At 37.8% G+C, this 22,940-nt stretch overlaps 1 protein-coding gene across 1 annotated transcript in view; it reads right to left on the bottom strand.

Annotated features, from left to right (window-relative positions):
- AZI2 (5-azacytidine induced 2) overlaps positions 1–18,794 on the bottom strand; it is a 29,754-nt gene extending 10,960 nt beyond the window's left edge. The window contains 7 exon segments of the mRNA XM_032678122.1: positions 2,938–2,999; positions 5,218–5,366; positions 7,025–7,124; positions 7,431–7,574; positions 10,068–10,090; positions 10,093–10,296; positions 18,687–18,794. Coding sequence (XP_032534013.1) covers positions 2,938–2,999; positions 5,218–5,366; positions 7,025–7,124; positions 7,431–7,574; positions 10,068–10,090; positions 10,093–10,291 — 677 coding nt within the window. The 5' untranslated portion in view covers positions 10,292–10,296; positions 18,687–18,794.
- Between the last annotated feature and the right edge of the window lie 4,146 nt (positions 18,795–22,940).

Raw genomic sequence — 22,940 nt, 5'->3', positions numbered from 1 at the left:
AATACCTTTCAATAAATGACCACACACCCCGTCACATATTATGATCCTAGTAATATTAATTGATCAGAATTTTAAATATTCCATATATATTTGGGTCTTACACTGTCTACATTGCTATGCTGAATTCAGACTAAATACCTGAGATCCCAACTGAGCATTCCCACACAGACCAAACTAAAACATAAAACATACTGTTTCATATTCCAGTCATCTATGCATGATGTATTATTATTATGTTAATACACTGCCTTATCAGACACAGTAAAACATAGTCACCCAGTTCATTCTCTAAGACAGTATAATACGAGAAATTTATTTAGCAACAGCAGCAGTGTTCCAACATTGGCATTACAGGTTAATAGTGGTAAGAAAATCAAGAACAAAAAAATTAGGAGAAGTCAGCATTACCATATGTTTCTTGGTAAAATTTCAAGCAAAGGCTCACTGAATACCATTCTTATGTTGATTAATAATTAACTTAGTGTTTGAAGACATACGGATGTAGTTACTTCAACTTAAACATGAAATCAATAATGCTTTTTTAATGCTTAACATTCCACCAAAACACATTTATTGAAGAGAAGTATCATGGGTGAGAGTTTCTAGAAAATTTCTTTCTTCCTCACTACATTCACCTAAGACATTTATTTGAAAACAGCTCAATGTCTCAAACTATTGAGATGACTAAGAATTAATAAGCTTTATAACTGTTTTTCATGCGTACGTAGAGAGTTCTTTCCCTCTAAAATAGCAATATAGGATCACTCCTGCATGACATATATCAGGCACAAATGTGTTCAAAATCACTCTGAGAAGCAGGTACTAGGCTGTCCTGCAAGTTAACGCCAACAGTGTTAAAACAAAGAAATTGAACTTTCTGCTATGCTCAGAAATATCTCACCATATAAACAGTCAGATTGAAAAAGCACCGTTAAAGAACAGAGGAAGCTGACAGTTTAATAGGTAATGTATTAGGTGTCAGCAATTCTGACATAAAGTTAAAATTTTCAAAACTGATATTTCAAGAAGTTCAGATAAACCTGGAGCCTTTCTACTGCAGAATCCTTTTGGCTCTTTGAACTGTTGATGAGAGTTCATTAAAGATGACAACTGTGTAAAATTAAGTTGATGTGGCAACCATCTTCATTAATTCACATGTTTTGGTCTCAAAAATAAGACCAAACAAACTTAAGTTGTATCAAGACAGTATGCCCAATATTTAACACGAAGTGGTAAAATAAGAATGGCTCAGTGTCTGCCACTAACTAGAAGTGTTTGGATGAATTTTGTAAAGTGCATTTAGCACTTTTACAAGCATCTTGCAAATGACTGCAGGTACCAGAATTCCACTTAAATCACACATGACACATCTTAATTGTTTTTGTGGATGCTGACCTAGAATCCCATTGCAAAGCCTAATTTTCAAGGAATTTGCAATTGAAAACCAAGGATACCCTGTGCTTCACGGTTTATCCTATACTGCCTTCTACACGTAATACGAACCTTCAATATGACCACCTGTCTAAATCTACAGGAAAGAAGATTTGCAAACTGAGACTTTAAAGTCAGATTTGCAGACTCCTCACAAATGTGAAATAACTACTCTCCAAGAAGTTAGCTGACTGCAAATGCCTCCATCTCCCATAAAAAGCAAGATTGCTAGCTACAACAAATGTTTCTTACAGGAGGTTTGTCATGTGTGTTTTCTACAGATTTTTGGATGGGCTTACGTATTCATTACACATTCATTATTTACATAGTATTACAAGAAACCCTGTGCTGTACATATGCTAATTCTGATGGCTGCCACCTGAACCCCACTTTGTGGAATAAATCTGCTCTGATTAATGATCATTCGATCAAATTATCAGTTTGATCAGAGCAATGATCAGAAGATAACTGCTGTATCTTGAGAGAATACCATCATCAGCATGCAAGACTGACTATGAAGCTCCATCAGAAACCACAGGAATAAGTATCCAGTCAAGGTGAAAGGACAAAGTGTGATTTGGTATAGTGCATTATCGTCATTATACCAGATGAGAAATATCTGTACAGTTCTCTTTCAGGATGCTCCCTTCCCATCTCTTCAATGCCCAAAGAAGCAACAAGGCACCATGCTAAACAATCTGTCATTATGAAGGACCACTCTTCCCTCTGGTGGAAAATCCTGTAAGTGCATGAACAGGCATAACTGGGTAGAAAGACAGAATTCATTTCCGCCAGACAGAACATTTGGGAATTTTCATGCATTCCTGTATAGTTCTTTTGCATAAAGAATTAAAAGATATATATACTTCCTAATATAGCACATATACTTAAGGTAGGATAACAAAGGAGTTATATCACAAGAGCAATTATTATTTGAATGGGTACAAAATGAGAACAAATGCTTTCTGATATTTTAGCATTTTTCTGGACAATTGCTATTTCTTTTGAATAAGTCACACAATGGTTCCTCAGTGTTAAAAAAAAATCCTTTAAAACGTCTTCTAGTAGAAATATTATTGCACTGTACTAAGTAAGAATGTATGTGCCAGCAGTGTGCAAGGGATTTGAAGCCTGCAACTATGCAAACACAGAAACCTCCCCATGCACAGAATGAAGACATTCCATAGCTGGGATTACACTTGGAAATTTATCTACCACCTCCTCAAGTCAACTAATTATTAAAAAAGCTGATTTTTAAATCCAAGATAATTAAATTTGCTTTTTCTCTACAATAATCTGAAGATGTAAATGGTCATCATTATCCTGAACTACAAACATAACAAAGAAAAAAAATTTACAATGATCTTGCTAAATGAGTATACCTAGACTTGAAATAATGTAATTTGAAATAACATGATTAAAGAGGCTGCTAAAATATTTATTGTTCAAATAACTGCCCCTCAGTAAACTGAAAATAAAACATGAACATCACTTGATTTTTCATACCTCTGGATACCTTGCCTTTGAAGGTGGTCTCCACTCAATGGATTTTCATCTTGAGCCTGGTCCTGTGTAACAGAGTGAAGGGAAGGCAGAGACTGAATGAACATGATTTCAGATCTTCCATCTGAAAAAAAGGCACTGAAACTACAATATTCAGTAATACTGAAATTCACAAGTAGTCTTCATTTGTGTTGGCTGCAGGGGTTTCAAAATGAAATCAAAATTCTACTAAGAATTTCCACTTAAAAATGCTTAAACTACTTACTCCTATGAAGGCATTGCTCAGCCACCTCCGTACTATGTTTCTTTTAAACAGCTGAGCTGTCAGACTTCGTGATTGATTTAAAAAGCAAAAATTGAGAAAGACTTTGATGTCCAAAAAAAAAAAATCAGTCTTTTCTTGTTCTTCCCTATCACAGTATATAAAGACCTTTACATTAAAGCAAACTGTTTCAGTACAGAGTTACTTCCACAAGTTACTTTTATAACAGAATATAATTTATCCTTATTTAAATTGCATGTACAGGCAGCCTCAGAGAATTTAACAGGACTGTTTAACAAATCAAACATTGGGCTCACTTCATTAGCTGTGTTTCTACTAGACTCTCACCTGTGATGAACTCCCATTCATATCCTTCTTTTCCTGTTACCTTCCTACTCATTTCCCCTCGCCAAAGCTGTTTTGAATTTGATGCCTGTTACTGTGGCTTCATGACAGCCTGTGTACATTTCAAGCAAATTGTCGATATAATGTACTCACTGCATCAACTACAATGCAAACCTGAATAAGATCTAAGTATAAAAATGAAAGTCAACTTTTACAACAGAAAACATTTGAAAAGCTAACTATATAATTAACATCCGGAATAACACTCCGCGGGTTTGAACCATGCGACTGTCATTGCCCTTGATCTATCTTTGCCTGTTTTCACTCGCAGATCTTTCCTCTCATGACGACTTTCCACCACCCGCCCATCCAAACTCATTTCACAGTTAAAAACCAGTTGTGCTTTATACCCCACATTTGACAAACTTGTACCTTATGTTTCCTATATTAAGTATTACCAGGATCAAGAGATTATATTAAAAAAACCCAAACTATAAAAGAACAAAAAAAAGCTGTCCTTGTATTTGTTCTTCAACAAAAGCTGCTGCTATAAGCGTTTTTTCAAAGTGTCACATGTGGTATCCCTTACAACTGCTACCTTAGTCTGTTCTGTCTACACATTCACCCTCACAATACAATCTGCAATCTCAGTTACAAGTTACACTATGCCTTCAGATCTTACAAGTTATGAAAGCACTTGAAAGAATTCCAGACAAAAGTGAAACACAGGAAGTTACACCCAACACCTCACGTGCTTTATCCCACCGTGGAAAAAATGCAGACTCTCTCAAATACTGTGTGAATCAAGATTACATAATTATTATTATTAATGGCCTGCACAATGTAAAATAATCTGCCTCTTCAACATCACTTAAATCTTTCATTCCCTGTGTAACTTCAGTGTGACCGCAGAGTCCTAGAAACTGCCACTGGATCTTTCATCGGGTAAGATGGAAAGTATTAGAATGCACTAGACATATAGCTAACAGTAACAAAAAAACATTACGTTATCTTATTTTCTTTTGGAGATCCAACAACAGCCAGGTTACAAAATTAATCCCTCAAAACAGACATATGCCCCAGAAATGACAGGGAAGGGCAGCCAAAGAGGTACTTTCCTGACAAGCTTATGCAGCTACCCTAAAGAAAATGCTAGGCCTCCTTTAATAAAGTTCAGGGCATCTTTAACATAAGCATTCAATTTAAGAAAAAAAAAAAAAAAATAGAGAGAGAAAAGTTTTTTTCCCAAACATTTAAGTAGCCCAGCTTACACAGAACACTTCAATGACTATAAAATCAAAGCTTTATTTTCTGTTGTTATATGGGGAATGGCTAGGACATGTCACCTATGTAAAAATCATAGAATATCTCAATTTGGAAGGGACCCCTACGGATCATTCAGTTCAACTCTGTGCTCACTGCAGAACTACCTAAAACTAAACCTTATGATTAAGGGTGTTGCCCAGAGATTTCTTAAATTTGGACAGGCTTGGTGCCATGACCATTTCACTGGAAGCCTATTTCCAAGAAACATGACAGTCCAAGAAAATATTGAAGGTAAATTTTACCAAGATGTTCATCTTTCACTCAATTATATACTTTATATCTTGTTAACCCTTTATTTGATTGATTTAAAACAAACTATTACTATAAAAATTCCTTAAAAATTAAGGTACCTTCTGCTTGGATTTTTGCAACTCCTTCCTGAGACTGTTGCACTCTTCCTTGAGTTTTTCTAGATCCTGTTCCAGACTATGAACTTTAAGGTCACAGTTCAGCTTCTCTAATTCCCAGTTGGCCTGAGTACAATTCAAACTTTTCATCACTGTAAAGAAGACAAGCAAAAAAAAAATCACATTCAGTCCTCAAGGAATGTAAATCATATGTAAAGCTCTGTTCAACCAGACCATGCCCTACAAAAACATTATATTCTGAAGAATTGCAGTTTATGACAGCAAGGAAATAGTAACACTAGTAAGCTGTTGGGACAGAAGTGGTCTATTTTCTGAGTTTAAAGCATGGAGCCCTACTTCTAGGAACACGCTGGAGATTTTACATACCATGGAAGTACCAGCATAAAAGGCACTGATAATAGAAAAATCAGTTCATGGCAAACACACATAATATATAGACCAATCTGCATACTTCTTATGTGTTTTAAAAACACAAGTATTTTCCCCCTCAGATTTATATCATTACATAATTTACCATTGTTTCCCCCAGGATTAATCAGGAAGTTCCAAACAGAACAACAAAAGATACTATCAAAACAAAAGGGGAAAGTATAGAAGTTACATAAATCTTATTAGACCAAAGCAATTTACACAGTAAGAAGCCACCTAAGATGATCCTAGTATCAAATCAGTGGTAGAACACGAGTCAGAGAGCAAGAAAAAAAAATAATATGACAGGAAGAAAACCCTCAAATCTTCAACCACATGGTACACTTATTTCCATATTTAACAGTTTAAACAAGCTTAAGCTACACTGATTTTTTACTCGAACAAGATGCTCAGAGTCCAGTTATTAGTAAAACTGATTTCTAAATAAGGCTTGAAATCATCACATTGTCAGAGCTCTCCTTATAAACTCTGCACTTCTCATCTCCTTAAACCATGAGGTCCTCAAGAGTCATACTAGCACTACATGCAGTTGTTCTTCTAGTTTAAAAATCTGTGCAACTGAAGCAGTGCTTGAGGTCCTCTTGGAGAGTAATCCAACTCAAGCACCTTTCAAATGACTGCATTTGTACAGACCCTGAAGTCAGTCCATATCCCTACACAGATGGCATTTTCTTGCTCTCTTTTCTTGTAACTAAATTAATACAGATTTTCTTTTCTTCCATAGTGTTTATGTACCTATTGTGCCCAGGCCTCTTTACAACTGCAGTAACAGAAGCTGGATTTGGACTTTTGGAATTGCCAGGATACACTGTTTGTTTCTCCTTCCTCTTTTCACCAGGCTCTCTACAACCAACATCTTTCTATCTTTTCTCATCTCCCAGCCCTTTAAGTGACTGTTGTCAACTGTAGCTATATTGCTGTACAACATCCTCTTGCACCTGTCATATATCCCAACAGTGAGAAAAAGGAATATACTGGATCCTCTGCAGGTACCAGAGGAAGTGGTATTGACGGAATAATCTTTGTACTCGTACAGGTATGCTCCCACCCTGCTCTGGTGGAGTCCAGAGATGTACATGACACAGCCTATACACTGTCAGGTTGTGCCCATTTCTCGAATTATGAAATCCTCTATGGTAGAACACAACAGCCTCAGATCTTTACCATGGAGCTCCTCACCTACAACCATCTAACATGCATGTCACCATTCACAAAATAACCCCAGCTCAAAGTGCCTCACTGCCAGACATGCCTCTTTACCCAGCCACTACATAGGGTTAAACCTCTTCATGCCCCAAGACCACGATATGACCACGAGGGCTCATCAGCATGCACTAAGATGAAGTAACCAAATACACACCTTGTTGCGTTTCCACTTCAGTTTTCAGTTGTAACAGTTCTACTTCTTTAGACTGCAACTGTTCGTTCAAGGTTTTCAAGGATTCCTCACTTTCTTTCACCTATTTTCGGGGACAAAGGGGGTGAGGGAACACAGCAGAAAACCATTTGTGAGGCTTTTTTCTATCATGTCTGACAATTCAATTTTTTTTAAACAGAGACAAAACAAAAAAAATATCGCTTTGGTCTTTTTTTAGCACTGTTCTAGCCCAGTAATAAAATTGAGATACTTGAAATTGTTATTCCTACATAAGGTATTGTAATGTACTTAAAAACCCTAAAGGAGTGATATAACTAACCACATATCTTTAGTAATTAAAATTCATACTACAGTAAAAATTTACTAACTATGCAAGTACTTATTAAACCATGCATTTAAATCATTACCATTTTTCCAGCTTGCTTTTCAAGTTATCTCTGTCAATGCAGGCCTCTCGATAGGCTTGGTATGCCTTATTTACTTGTTCACGCCCAACTGAACTGCATTCCTCTTCCCGCCGGGAGCCAAGCAGCTAAAAGTTTAACAGACATGAGAAATAAGAAGTTTTGTATGTTTTGCTGGAACTGCACAATCTAAAAAAGGCAATAGTACAGCCGGCAATACTAATCTGACAGCTTTTTTTTTTTTTTTTTAGTTTAGATAATAAATTAATCAAATACATTGATACGGACCAAAGTTACAGAACAAAGTTTTTTACAGAAGTGTAACAAAGGCTGTCTACAAATTCTGTCGATTTCTAACCATACTTAATGCTCGCTAGTTTATAGAATCACAGAATACTTTCAGTTGGAAGGGACATTTAAAAGCTCATCTAGTTCAACCCCTCTGCCATGGGCAGGATACTTTTCATTAGACTGCTATGAGTATTTAAAAACCATTCACAAAGCATGATTACTCTCACACTGATAATCCCTTAATCATACTTTTTTCCAGACTCTGAAAATGTACAGACTGCTTTTTTGAAAAATGAGTTTTAAGCACATAAATACACAACATATAGAAAGTTCAGAGGAAACCAAACATATGTTTTTAATGACTCATAATGTAAACAAAGATTTTTTCAGGCGTAGTTATGTAAGAAAAGCCAAAAGCAGAATTATTTAACAAACAACTATTAACTTTCAGGTCACCACTCCCTCATTGCCTGCTCTGGCAAGAGATAAGTAAAGAAGAATAAGCACCACAACTAGATTGCCAGAAAACAGGGAGCAGAGTTAAAATATATTCAGCATTTTAATAAGACAGGAAGAAGCAAAGTCTCACATCAAATTACATCTGTTCACATACAAAATTCTTGGTTTGACTGAGTATTGCATTTTTCTTTTTCATCCTGTTATCCTGCACACTTCCTTTAAACATGTTTAGTAGTGTACCTCTTGTAGATATTGCAACAGATTGTTCGTATTTCTTAAAAATCAAAGAGCTACACAGAAAAAACTACAAAACCAAAGTGTTGACACATGTATCTGCCTTAAATATCTCCTCTTTAGGTGCTTGCTCAAAAAAAGTATGGGAAGCAAGCCATAAAGATAAGAAACTTTTGCCCTTGCTTTTGTATTAACTCTCAAAGTATGTGTTCTACTCCTTTTAAATTTAGTCCTTTACATTTTCCTACCCCTAATAAAGCCATTGAAATAGAACACAAAGGCTAATAAGCTTTCTGGAAGTTTCCATACACTCCGAAATTGAAAACTCAAAAGGGGTAACTCCCCATATATTTTTAAACATATAGAGATATTAGCTATTGACAAAGTCTGAAAGTACTTAAACAGCCTTGGCCTTTTCAATATTCCTCTCTCAGAAACATTTTATGGTATTGACATGGAAAACAAAGTATCATTTTTCAAGAGAATTAAGCCAAACCAAAGATTCAAGACAAAAGAAACTGTCAAGGTCTTGCTTATCGTGCTTTTAAGTAACTACATAAAAGATGTTACACTCAGCATGGTTGAGAGAATATTCAGTCTAGAGCTCTATTCCTATTCCCATCACCCCCCAGACCTTACATAAAGAAAATGCTGAGATAGTTTTGCCTTTTGACAGAAAGTCAATCTTGTCAAACTAGTCACCAAGAATTCCTGAATAAGTGTTTCAAAGTTGTGCCAAATGTGACTCAGACTCTGTATTCTAATGCCACAAAACACATACTTAAAAAGCTTTCAAGAATCAGTAGCACACACTTAGGACTAATTCCTAGAAAATGTCTTATCTCTAACACTAGGATGTATCTTCCCATCTCATATAAGAAAGCAATCTATCAAAGTCAAGAACTTCTGCAGTACAAAGACACTCAGTACTGAACGATGGATATATGTTTAATGACAGCATTCATTACTTGGAGAGGAAAAACCTGTGTCCTGGTCAATTTTTAGCTTTTATGAACTTCACTAGATTATGGGCATGAGAAACTGCATATAAAACAAATTACAAGATTCCTTTATGTTTTAGAATTACTGCATCAAAGAATAGACAGCCAACATCTATGTTAAGCATGACAACTTTGTATTTCAGATTTGAGACTGCAATTAGTTAGACCTAGCTAGATAGTCTTAGCAACCAATTTTTCCTTAATATTTAGGTACACTGAGCCCAAGAGTCTTTTGATAGACAATTCCTGGATTCTGACAACTTACAGGCTTTGCACCTCACTATTCAACAATACTGTCACATGTGCTCAAGTTAATAAACACCATAAAGAGGTAGGTAAACTACAGTAACAATCCAGTGCAACTAACATCCTTCTGAATCAAACTACTGCGTTTTGCATTGCATCATATATACGCCAGCCAAGAATCAAAATCCCACGGATATGATGCAACTAGACTACGAGCATAGGAATAACTGCATTTCACTTCAACAAATAAATGACAATTACCAAAGACTTTTAACAGGAAACTAGTTGAAGTTAATATTTTAAATCCTGAAGCCATCTGCTCTGTGCCATGCAGCAAGGAGCAAAAAAGGAAGCTGCTACCAGAACTGGTAAATCAACTTTTTTCTTAACATTCTCTTCTAGAATTCTCACGCTTTTTTTAAGAGGGAGTTCTCCCTCTCTGTCTCCTTTAGTCGTTCTTGATATCTTCATATGCAGTGACAAGGTGCAAAGTGTGAGGCAACAGACTCATCTCCACTATACGATGAAACAGGAATATCACTGTCTCTCTTGTGAGAGTTGTCTGCTTTTTCATGGTTCAAAATACAGATGTCATCCTCTACCAACTCCTCCATGACAGCTGTTAAAAAGACAGATATAAATCAAAGTTTTCATGAAGACAAATTCATCAAGAGTCTGAAAACCTTCCAAAATATACTGCAGGGTGTTTCTGTCTAAGTATGACAAGATCGAATAATTATGAAGTATCTTAATCTTGCAGAAAAATCTGAAATCCATTTTACAATAACAAATATGCTGGTTAGAAAAGAAGCATGTTTCACTGTTATTTGATAAAAATATTTTGAATACATATCAGATTTATGAACCCTCAAATTCATTTTTATTAAGGCTTAACACCAACCTAGAATTTGGCTGGTACCACTATCTGAACTCCGAAGGAATATCGTATCAGAGTTTTTGCAAGCCGGCAATGAGCAGTAAAAGAGTATAGTTGCAACAAATCAACTAACTACTGGTGGCTCCTGACCACAAGTGCCAAACTTTCTTCATTTTTGAATGCAAATACTACAGTTTTCCCAAACTTTAAAATGGAATCTTAAGGTACACTTGCATTTGTCTTTCAAGAAGACTGCATGAGTAGCTACTCTTTACTTGTCACAGTAGAAACCTCCTTCCAAACAACGATTACAGTAATTTTTGACTGCAGATATGGTAAGAATGAAAACATACTCAGTAAAACGACCTGCTTCAATATGAGTGGAAAAACTGACAACAGTCCGACCATAAAAAAAGTGTCACCCTAAAATACTAGGCAGACCCACCTGAATGAAAAATGCGAAGTAAATATTACACTGAAGTTTTTTTACAACATACATTACTTAGGCACAGCAAACATTCAATAGAAAATATCACCTTAAAGAAATTTATATATTTTCCTGAGCACCAGGTCTTAAGGGAAAACCCCTAAAGGCATTTTTCTTAGTTATTAGTTACAAGTTTTGGGGTTTGATTTAAAAACAAGCCAACCTCCAAAACTCAAAACCAACCAACCAAAAAAGGACCACGCTCATTCTTATTTAGTTATGAACATAAGATTCCTTGCATCTCTATGCAATAATAAGAAATGCTACCCGGTGCCTGATAACATCCCTCCCCCTGCCCTTCAACAAACTACTGATGTGAATTCTATGAAAAACAGACTTTTAATTTTATTTTTTCCCTCTTGAACAAATCTTTAGGTTCCTGATGATTTGCTAATGAACCAACAGAAATGCCGGAATGAAAGAACTGAGCATAATGAAGACAGTTTGTATTGTAGGAAAACTTACTACAACAGCAAACTGACTCAATCAGCAGAAGTTTTGCAGGAAAGGCAGCCATTAGTGCAGGAAAAACCCACAGCCACCATTGCTGCTTCTCCTGTGTATTTGCTATTTAAATTCAAACTGGACTTCCATTTGTTTCTAGATACTAAGAGATAAAGGGATCAACTGCTCTGGAGCTTGTTCTCTGTGGTCAAACTTCTCTCACCACGGCAGCAGTGGAAAGCTTCAGACTGCAGCATTATGAAGAGCTGTAGTACAGCTACTGCTGAACAATGGTGCTGTTATCACATTTGTCTCAATTTGCTCAGAGCCATTTGCTCGAAACATGATAAAAAACTCTGACAGCTCATTTATACTAAATAGACAGCAATGGAGTTGCGACGGTGAGAAAAGACAGAAAAACTACAAACCAAAACTGGAGTCCTTTTAATCGCTATGCTCAGGAGGCGAACAGATGCCTTGTACACTGTTTGATGCCTAAGCTTCCCTTGCTTGCTGTTCTGCCTCATATTTAAGCAGAACAAGCCCTGAAAAAAAGATTTGCTTCCTTTTCATTGTAAGAACAGTATCACTCCAAGGTGACCTTGACCAAAAGCACTACATCATTCAAACTGCATTAACTGAAGGAATTGCTCATTTTGTCTTCTAAGGCGAACATAACATACCAGCTTATCCTCCTCCATTTTACTAAGGGCCCTGCAAGTCTTGTCACCCATCTCATCAAATTCCTCAGAGCTTGCCCTCTCAAGGCAACACATCTCCTTTTCTCTGAACACTCGACTCAAACGCCATTAAAGAAGTGTCACAGCTTATCATTAGCTCTTGAAGAAAGCAACAGATTTGTGACCTTGTACATAAATAGAGCTTTATTCCCCCACTTTCCTATAGCTCCTAACTTGAGCATCATACATTCCCTATTTCTTGCACATATCAGTTCCACCAGGAGATGGCAATATGGGAAAACAGAAGACAACATGAGAAGATGAGACCACATTTATTCTGCATTCTGTTAACTAAAACTTACTGCCTTTATCAGCTTTCAAGAGACAAAGACCCTCCAATTAAGACTAGATTACAGAAATAAGATTTTATAAATCCAAGTACACAACCTGCACATGCTAAGAGAACTAGTTACTTTAATATTTTTTTACTCAAAAGATCTCATTTAGTTTACAGGATTATTCAACTCAGGTTTTCTGATGCTGCTTTCTAAGCCAGCACTGGACACTATTTAGAAGGGAAGCATATAACCCCACATACTTTAAAGGGGCTTTGTAATACATGTTTTTCTAAATTTCTACACACAAGATACCAGTTTCAGAAAAAACTGATATACACATTTTTGACTAACATATTGCATACTGACAACAAACTGCCATTAAACAGTTTAAGATCAGTACTATAAAGGTCATCTCCTTTTTTTTTGCTGTCACGACAGACAGAAACCCTTATAATACAAAATGGGGCTACGTCTGTAAGAAATCCCTGACTACAGCTGTAATCTGACATTTTACTGAAGGACAGGAATATAAATTTACATTATCCAGTATTATATTACATCATTTAAAAAAACCACGAACTGTAAACAACAATGAAAGAAGTGCTTTGATTATACCAGGAGTTACGGCTCCTCGAATCTGGCAGAAGGATGCCAGAAGGGCTTGCAGGATGGCTCACCAAGTCCAACCACAGACTACTACTATGTTTTAAACTACTCAGTTTCTCCAAATCAAAGCCACACTTGTATGCAAATGTCCCAGAGCTGTCACCGTGAAGCACCTGAGTGAATTCTGACCTCTCTGGAGTTGCAATTCATGAGATAATCTGTACTAGACAGATTAGTTAAAAGTGAAAGATTTCCCACTAAAATATTTGAAGTAGGATACTGACAAGTTAATGTCTCTGAATACAACTGATGTCCATCTCTGCCTACTTAATGCAAGCTTTAAAATCCCACTTATGACACATCCCAGTATAAGAAAGGTCTCCCTAATACTTTACTTTTTGTTTCCTTTACTTTAGCACATTAGCTAAAGACTTTGCCTGTAATAATTATGTTGCATTTATACTTATTTTTAGAATGATCTGAATGTGAAAGTCTATTTCAAAGGACTTTAATCTTCACATCCAAAAAGAAATACATTATATGAATACCAGTGCTAGTGTTTGTATTAAATAACTAATGTTTAAAAACCAACAAGACCCCAACAGTGTTAACAGGACAGAGTAATAAGTTCTAGCAGGAGTAATTATGTTACCTTTTTCTAAGAGTATGAGTTTGAAGAGGTGGCACCACTTAAGTTTTCTTTCACAAAATGTGAAGAAAAGAAGGGCTTACAGAAACCACTTCTGTTGTTCACTAATACTCAACATATGTTATAGAACATCTTTGATTTAATATAATAAATACCTTGAGGAAAAAGAATGTTTTCCCATTTCTTACTAATGCTTGACAGAAATATAGCTTTTCTCTTTACAAAGCTTTACAAATACTAGTCATTAACACCATGGGAGGTAGTTAAATATAAAACACATTCTACATAGAAGGAACATGGGATGCAGAAGCTCTAATAGCAAACAGACCACTGCACAAACAGATCTCTGTAGTTTGAAATGCTAATCTTATTCTCGGATCAGAAGGAGAGATAGTAAAAGCAGGATTACATTAAATTTTTCCCAGTATGGAGCAGATCCCCATTTTGCCCCATCTGTTGATCTGAAAAAGAACAGAACTGTTTTCAAAATATTTCCAAAAGTCAAATGCAAATAATTTTAAGATGGTTATTCTCCTGTTTTTTGAAGTCCGAACCACTTTACCGTTTACCTTCCAGAGTCAAGGAGTTTGACTCCATAATGGTAGCATGAACAATTTCCAGCTGTTAATAACAAGAGCATAATTTTTGTACTCATTTACCTTGCCTTACATAGAAGGGTATATACACATACATGCAAGTAGGCACAAAAATAAAACTTTAAGTTCAAGAAAGGCATTTGAACCACAGGAATCTTGAATGAGCATGTTGCAGCCCTCACCTTAATTTCAGAAAAGTTGTACTGATTTTTTTTTTTTATTTTTTAAAAAGACACTTTTTAAAGCAAGCACTGCAAGGAATAATACAGAATTCCTGCAACCAGCATCGAAAACTCCACACAGCACATGGAGCACGTGACACATGACGTTAAAAGAAGCAAGATTTCCAGTCTCTTAAAGCATCTATCATTTTGCATCTCTCCTTCAGAAATCTTAGGTTCTCTTTGATTTCAGTGGTGAACAGTCTGTTCTACAGAAAAAGATGTCCCTTTTTACAGATGCTTGCTCAATTTTTAAATAAAAATAAATAAATCTCTACACGCACATCTCAGTAGCTGTTAACTTTGGCCACAGTTCATCCTTTCATATGGGACAAAGTCCACAGGCCCAAAGCACTCCCTGAGAGTCCATACGTACAAGGGCACAGTCCTGCTGCCTCAGCATACTTGGTGTTCTTTCAGAAACACGTCAGCACATCAGCTAAACTAGACCTTCCAAATCACTTTAGTTTCGTTGCCTTCAGGAAACAGAAGTCACTGTCTCCAAGCTCACAAGCCAGATCACTGTAGTTCATTAATCATGAACATCTGGGAAAGCCAGAAAAATCAAGCAAGATCTCCTTAGGTACAACAGGCAATTTTTTCAGTCTCAAGCTTTTTACAATAACTAATGTACTCTCACAAGAACTAGAAAAGCACTAAAAAGCCCATCTTATGACAACAGTGCTTGATAAATTTTACTTTCTCTGAACAGTTTCATCCTCCAGTGCCTCCATCACTAATTTGCAAACCTTATGCATCCTCAGTGTAATGTAATCAATCTGCCTTCCTGAGGATGCTGTCACTTTCCCTGACAACTACCTGAAAAGAAGAGGGGGGAAATAAAAACCCCAAAAGTTAGAGTCAATGAAATAGTATCCCCTCAGCATCACATAATCCTGCTTATTAAACTATTACATTTAATGTTGAAACTAATCAGGAGCAGTACTGCCAAAGAAACACAAGTAGGAACAAGATAGCTCTTGGCTATTAAATCTTTCTAGCACCAAATATAAGTATATTCAAAGGTTACTGAAAAACCCATATGTTCTCATGCTAACACTGAATATTATTTCATTAGGCATTTTTTTGGTGTTCATTGCTTCCCATTTCAAAATGTTTATAAAGAACAACTATTTATGAAAGCTAAGAGGGTTTGTTTTTTTCATATCTTCTTTTGTAAACTGAACAGTAGGTCCTACCTCCCAGTCATAAGTTTCTTCCCACTCAGTTACACTGCCAGATTAATTAACATTCAGTAAGTTCACAAGTTCATTATGAAAGCCTTATATAAAGTGCATTAACTTTTAATTCAACTGAAAACACCTGTTACAGCTACTAAAAGGCAAGTTAAACTGAGTTGCACTGATGGCCCTTGGTCACCTCCTGCAACTCACCAATGTAACGTCTGGAGGTTTTCACAACACGACAGGGTCCCAGATAATCTCATCTAGGCTCCCTTCTATACCAGAAGGTGGACAAGATGATTTTCCCAGGTCCTTTCCAACTTGAGTTGTCCTACAATTCTATGTTCAGGTTTATATCTCATTATTTCAGACAAACCTGGTCATTTGAACACAACTTCCTGTTAGCAGCTCCTAAGTGGATGACCGAACGTTCAAGCTACTTATGCCTTGCTTACCTTCCCAAACTTAATTTCTTCTCCCCAGATGTCCTGTCAAATTTTAGTAGCATCTATGATTTCATACGCTAAGAACTCCACACAGAAACCCTGTGTAACCATGTAAATAAGTTAATTAATGCAAATATAGTATAAACACATACAGCAAAACCATAAGACTGATTGCAAAGTGACCTGTGCATAAAGGAGACACACATGATGTAGCAAGCTAGCTCCTAGCCTGACCCTTGTGTTAATCCTGTCATCACCATCTTAACAAACTTGATCTCATTATCACTGTAACTCTTTTATTCAATATGGACTATCTATCTAGATTTCCTCTGTTTAAAAAAAAAAAATCCCTGTGAAAGAATCAAAACATTTATCAAAAGATAAACCCACATTGCATTTTATCCTGTTTTCTTCAACCTTTTTGCTTATTTTCTTCAAAATCTATTCTAAAGAAGTCAGATACAGATAGCATGTGCAGTGACAGGTCTGCACTTTTTCCAAGGGAGTTTCCACTTTCCTAGCAGGCATCCTACATTTAATATTTTACAGACATAATGCACAATCTCCAATTCAACACATCTATTTATATCATATGAACAACTGTTACCGGATTTGCAACTCCATGCACAGGTTTTCCAGTGTTGTCAGATTAAATTATTCTACTTCTCCACCCTGAGTAAACTAAATACAGTTTGTTCATGTATTTGACCAATAATTTTCACACTTTCCCTACTTTTGAACTGCCATATAGAAAACAGAGACTTAATGAAAACCAAATTAGAATATTTGCTGAAATTTATGCAATCTTAAGATTATCTCTAATTTATTACCCACTTTTGCTGTACAAAGGTGTCACTTCATCCTCTTTGCTCTTTTAAAGAACTCCTTATCATTTAATTTTATTTGTAAAACATAACCTAGCTAGTACTCTAGCAAATGTCACCTTATATTTTTCTGAACTGTAAATGTAGCATACAAGGTTCTAAGAATAAGTAGTTTTAGTAAAGATGTAAAGTTGGGGGGGATGAGGTGGCTAAAACCTCCATATAATCTGATCTAAAGTTTACTCAACCAGTGTTTTCTGCCTTCTCACTTTAGAGTTTAGATAAAAAATTGCGCTTAGAACTTGGGGCAAGAGTCGTATACTTAAGTTTTAGCGCGATCATCTAATGTTTCTAACGCAAGTCCTGTTATAAAATATCAATTATTCAAAGAACAAAAAGTAGTAGTAATCTTGGAATTCTTTTGCTTTCCACAGTAATTCTACTACAACTCCCAAAATTCTAGGATACAGGTACTAGCAGATAACTGGTACTATTAACAGCAGTAACATCTGATCATACACCAATATCCAGGAAATTACGTTTCCCATTGTCTATAACAACACTCCTCAGAAAACTCTGTCTCAGAAGAGAAGTTTGATCTTTGGAGCCCAGAGTAGACTTTACTGTTACACCAATAATCTTCCCTTCACTCTGCTTTTTCCAGAGCTGGCTTCCAGCACACTGATTTTACTGCATACATACAATGTAAGACAGTGAGGAAATTAAGGGATTCCTTTAGAAACAAAAAGCTCCTAAAACCACTCACTGAAACAGCTGACACACACACTCTCACTTCTAAGTTGTTGGGCGTTGATTTCTTTAAGTAGATAAGGGTATTTTCCCTACCAGGTGAAACACCAAGATTTAAAGCTGTAATTTCTTAAAAGTTGAAGCATATAAGACCACCTCAGCGCTAGTCTGTGCTCCCTTCTTCTAAAGCACCACAGCCTGCAGCACCTGTATTCCTGTCTGCTCCAGTATTCCATCATGCTTCTGTTTCAACACCTTCAACCAATTTGTTCATTTTGTTTGCCAGATTCCCCCTATACCAACACACAAGCTTGCAGCTCCAAGAACTCACACAGTTTTTCAGCTTGATTAGATAAACCTTTCTAATTAGTTCTATTGCCTATACAAAGACCACTCCCAGCTTGTTAGTGGTACCTTTAAACTACGCTCCCGGTCCCCCAGCAGGATAACCCTCTTATACCGGCCAAGTGTCACTGGTAAGAAGGGCACGGGCACGGCACAAGATCGATACCCTACTCCTTCTGAACACAAGAGAATTTCCACCTCAACAGCAGGAACAACTTCTTTACACTGAGGGCGGCAGAGCACGGGAACAGGTTGCCCAGGGAAGGCGTGGATTCTCCCTCTCTGTAGGCGTTTAAAACCCACCTGGACGCGTTCCTGTGTCACCTGCTCGAGGTGACCCTGCTTTGGCAGAGGGGGTTGGCCTGGATGATCTCCAGAGGTCCCTTCCAACCCTAACAATTCCGTGATTCTACGAGGACGACTCTATTTTAGAAAGAGAAACTAAAGACCGGCCAGAACCGCCCCTATTCTAGCGTGCACGAAGCTCCCCAGCCCGCCGGGGCCGCCCACAGCCGCCGTGCCCCGGCAGCCTCGCCGCTCCCCGCCCCGCACCAGGACCCACCTCTCCAGGCCCGGCCGGGCCGGACGGGTCAGCGGCGGGCGCTCGGCTCGGCGGGGAGGCAGCGCCGCCCGTCGCGGTGTCCGCTCGGGGCCCCTCGGGCGCCCATCGCCCCCCGCCCCGCCGGCCCGGCCGCGGTCTCACCCTCCGCCACTGCGGGGAATTCCCGGCGCTCGGCGCCGCCCCCGCCGCCTTCGAGGAAGTCAACAAACGCCGCTTCCGGAAGAAGAGAGGCGGCCCCGCCGCCTGACTGGGGGAGGGAGGCAGGACTGCAAATCCCGGCGTGCACGCGGGCCGGCTCCCGGCACAGCCGAGCGCCTCGGGAAGCCCAGCCCAGGGCTGGCCCCGCCCCGCCGGGAGTGGGGGCTGGTGCCGCCCCCGAGCGGCCTCCACCACCCTTCTGCCTGGGAGGCGTGAGGGCGTGCTTTGTGTCGGCGTTCCACCTGCAGCGCTGTCACGGAATTGTTAGGGCTGGAAGGGACCTCTGGAGATCATCCAGTCCAACCCCCCTGCCAAGGCAGGGTCACCTCGAGCAGGTGACACAGGAACGGTCCAGGTGGGTTTTTAATATCTCCAGAGAGGGAGAGTCCCCGCCCTCCCTGGGCAGCCTGTTCCGGTGCTCTGCCACCCTCAAGGTGAAGGAGTTCTTGCTCCTGTTGAGGTGGAACTTCTTGCGTTTTAGTTTATGGCCGCTGCTCCTCATCCCCTTGCTGGGCAGCACCACAAAGTGTCTGGAACAATCCTCTTGGCACCCCCCTTTGAGATATTTATATGCATTAACGAGATCACTTCTCAGTCTTGTCTTCTCTAAACTAAACAGGCCCAGCTCCCACACTCTCTCTTCGTAAGAGAGATGTTCCAGGCCCCTAATCATCTTTGTCACCCCTCTCTGGACCCTCTCTAGTTGCTTCTTGTCTGTGTGGTACTGAGGAACCCAGAACTGAGCACAGTACTCCAGTCTCCTCTTACAAGGAGGAGACAGTGCTGCCTGTCAGCACCCGCTCTTCACTGGCACTGCTGGGCATCAACACAAGGAGACAGTGGCTAAAACCCCACTCCTCTCCCCTTTCCGAGGTGTACTGAACTCCCCACTACCATCCAAAATAAGGCCCTAGCAAAGCAATAAAGATCAGTGACTTTTAGTGGGAGTGGCCCCCAGCTCCCTCCGAGAGCTCCTCAACAGAGGAGCCCATCCATTTTACATTCTTCTAACTCCAGCTTCTTGAGAAGTTACAGCTGCAAGCCACAGTGTAGCATTTTACATTCATATTCCTTTGGGGGGGTGGTGGTGGTGGTGTTTTTCTTGTTTGTTTGTTGGGATTTTTTTTCCCATAAGCCAGAGGCAGAGGTGAAAGGCACTCGATACTCTGTTGCTACACCAGCGTGACAAGATCACTGCATGAAACCTCATCTGCCGGAAACACGGCTTTTGTTCTTCAGCCAGGGTCAAAGTGAAGTGAGGATAAATCTAAATCGCAGATTAGGACCTCTGTTATATGGAATAAAAAAAGCTGATTCAACAAGTCTAATGTAGATCTACTGGGGAGAGCAGCTGTGCTGTTCAAGGTTAATTTAAAAATAACAGGAGTTTCCTTTATGGCTAAAAAAACAAGCAGTTTGCTTTTATGCTGTGAGAGTTCTTCAGCCAAGTCCCAAAGGGCTTTTGGCAACTGTGCCACAAAGTCAGCTGGAGCAAGGGAAGTGTACTAGCATGCCAAATTGATCTATATATGGAAAAATATTGCAATATTGTGTATTCTTTAAATACTTAAAGACCAAATGGAAACAGGACCCATGCTGAGGGTAAGGAATTGTTATTTGGACAAGAATCTCATTTAAAAAACAAACCCACAAGTTCTCCATAAATCATGTTCACAGATCTCAAAACAACTTTAAAAAAAGTTTTTCAACATACTACCATTATTATGGTATGAATACCAGTGCTAGTGTTGAATACCACTTAGCTAGTGTAAGCTAAATTCACCAGAATTTAGCTTACATACAAACTTTGTTTTGGTTTGGTTTTTTAATAAGCCAAAATAGTACAATGCTCTGTTTTTTACTCTATTTGAAATCCTTCTTACCAAAAGAAGCATCCTTCTGTTGAAGTACAAAAAGTACTATGTCCAAGCTAACACCTCTTTGTAATAACTAATATGGCATGGATACAAACATGTTTGTATGTTATTAAGTTACAGACCAGAGGGTTTACTACATAAATTAACATTGATTTGAAACAGTGCCATTACGAAATTTGGAAGGAAAGCACATAAGGATTTGGGCTATCAAATATGTCTGCTGTTTTGTGAATAGCATTCATAGACTAATTATCACATTTCTTTTTAAATGTGTATTTAATTGCTAATATTTTTCCCATTAAAAATTACAGTTGGGATCATCTCTACAGAGCAGTTAAACAAAAAATAGCCCCAAACAATGTTTAGTATTGTAAAACCTGGTGCTACACATTTAAAACCAGCTTAAAGACAGGAATATTAAAATTAATGTCAGAATTTTTCCCATAGTAGAGAGTCTGTTTTGTCCGGTTTTTTTTTTCTTTGAGATGTGTAATATTTAGGTGGACAACAGTTCATGGTGTCAGATATCTTTTCAGAAAAAACAGATACTTTGACTTCTGAAGAGATAAAAATCAATTTATTATCACCCCATTTATACAGAAAGTACTAAAACAGGGTATGGATTAAAAAGCTCATTATAAAATGTAAAAACATATACTTCAGCTGCATATGGGCATACATTGTTCTGTTAAACATCTACGGAATAAAAAAAAAGAATAAATAAAAAAGATAATGAAACATACCATTAGTTAGACAGATTTTTCATGTAACACCATCACGTTGCCACACAGCTGTTTGTAAGCTGTCCAGCCTAGATCTTGGAAGCTACCAAGAATTATCATCTAATTAGCAAGACATTTCCCTGTACTTCAGCTTGACATCCTAATCCCAGCACATGTTAAGCACATACAATTGAAGTAAATTGCGGGCACAAGCATAAGCGGAACTAGAGTATTGAACTTTTAAAACAAAACAAGAAAACCCCACCAAAACCGAATCCCTGCTCTTTTCAAACTTTTGCAAATGATTCAGCACAACAGATGGCCACAAGGATATGTGCCAGAACATCCGGAGCCCAATGGTGCATCTTTAACTGAGACTAGTAACTTCTCAGGACTAAATACATTCCAGTTTCATGACGTATCAGAGAGGTGTGTTCCTCAAAGGAACTGATTCCACAGTTTGTTTTTCAGATTTAAGACTATGTTTTACTACAAAAGAGAAAAGTTAAAAGTTCTATCATGAAAAAAACCCCACAGATCAGCAATTAGATAAGCTAGATCAAACCAATTCACATCAGATTTTCATCTAGAAAATTTTAAATAGAAGATAAAGGATTCAGAAATGTTAAGGCCCCAGACAATAGTTAAGTAACTCTGATGCATTAGAAGTATGTGCGTAGAACAGCTTACTCCCTGTTCTCTGTTAAATTCTCTTGACTATTCCTATTTTGTTTGATTTAAATAACGTATAATTAGAATGACACAAAATTTTTATTGTATATAATTAGAATGAACTTGATATAAAAATAAGCATTCTATGAGCCGTATTACATTAGATTTCACTTTGGCAGGTGCAAAAGCTGTTTTAAACACTCTCATTTATTCATTCAGTGCAAATCCTTGCAAATAAAAAGACAAGCCATAGGTGCTCTCCTCAGATCCTTTCCTGTGCTTGATGTTGTACAGAAGCAACACAAAGATCATAAAACACGTCCTGCCCAAAGGTAATGCCTTAGCAGTCTTTATGCTATCTTTACAATCCTTCTGTACCAATCAAGAGAGGACACAAAGCTGCATTAAAGTAAAACTTTGGAAGTACCAAATTTAAATATATGTAATTAAAATCCTTCTTGTGTATTTCTTTAGACTCTTGATATAGCACAAGTAATATTTAAATACAAAGAGCATTTTAGGAGTTTCACTTACAGATTAATGCTTCTGTATTATATTAAGCACAACCTCTTCTACAAGTGACTCATTTCTTTTTCAAGATATATCACTCAAACTGAAGAATATAGTTTTCAAAGTTACAGAACACCTTTTCTTCAAATATCCATTAAACTGAAGCTATTTCTACAATACTGTTTCACCAATTCATCAAGGATCTTCAGGCTACTCAACAGGAATCTGCAACAAATGAAGTAAAGTATATTGGAGAGAAATGACATATACACAGA

Source organism: Chiroxiphia lanceolata, chromosome 1 (genome assembly GCF_009829145.1).
Source record: "Chiroxiphia lanceolata isolate bChiLan1 chromosome 1, bChiLan1.pri, whole genome shotgun sequence".
Lineage (NCBI taxonomy): Eukaryota > Metazoa > Chordata > Aves > Passeriformes > Pipridae > Chiroxiphia > Chiroxiphia lanceolata.
This window is presented reverse-complemented; position numbering and strand designations above follow the sequence as displayed.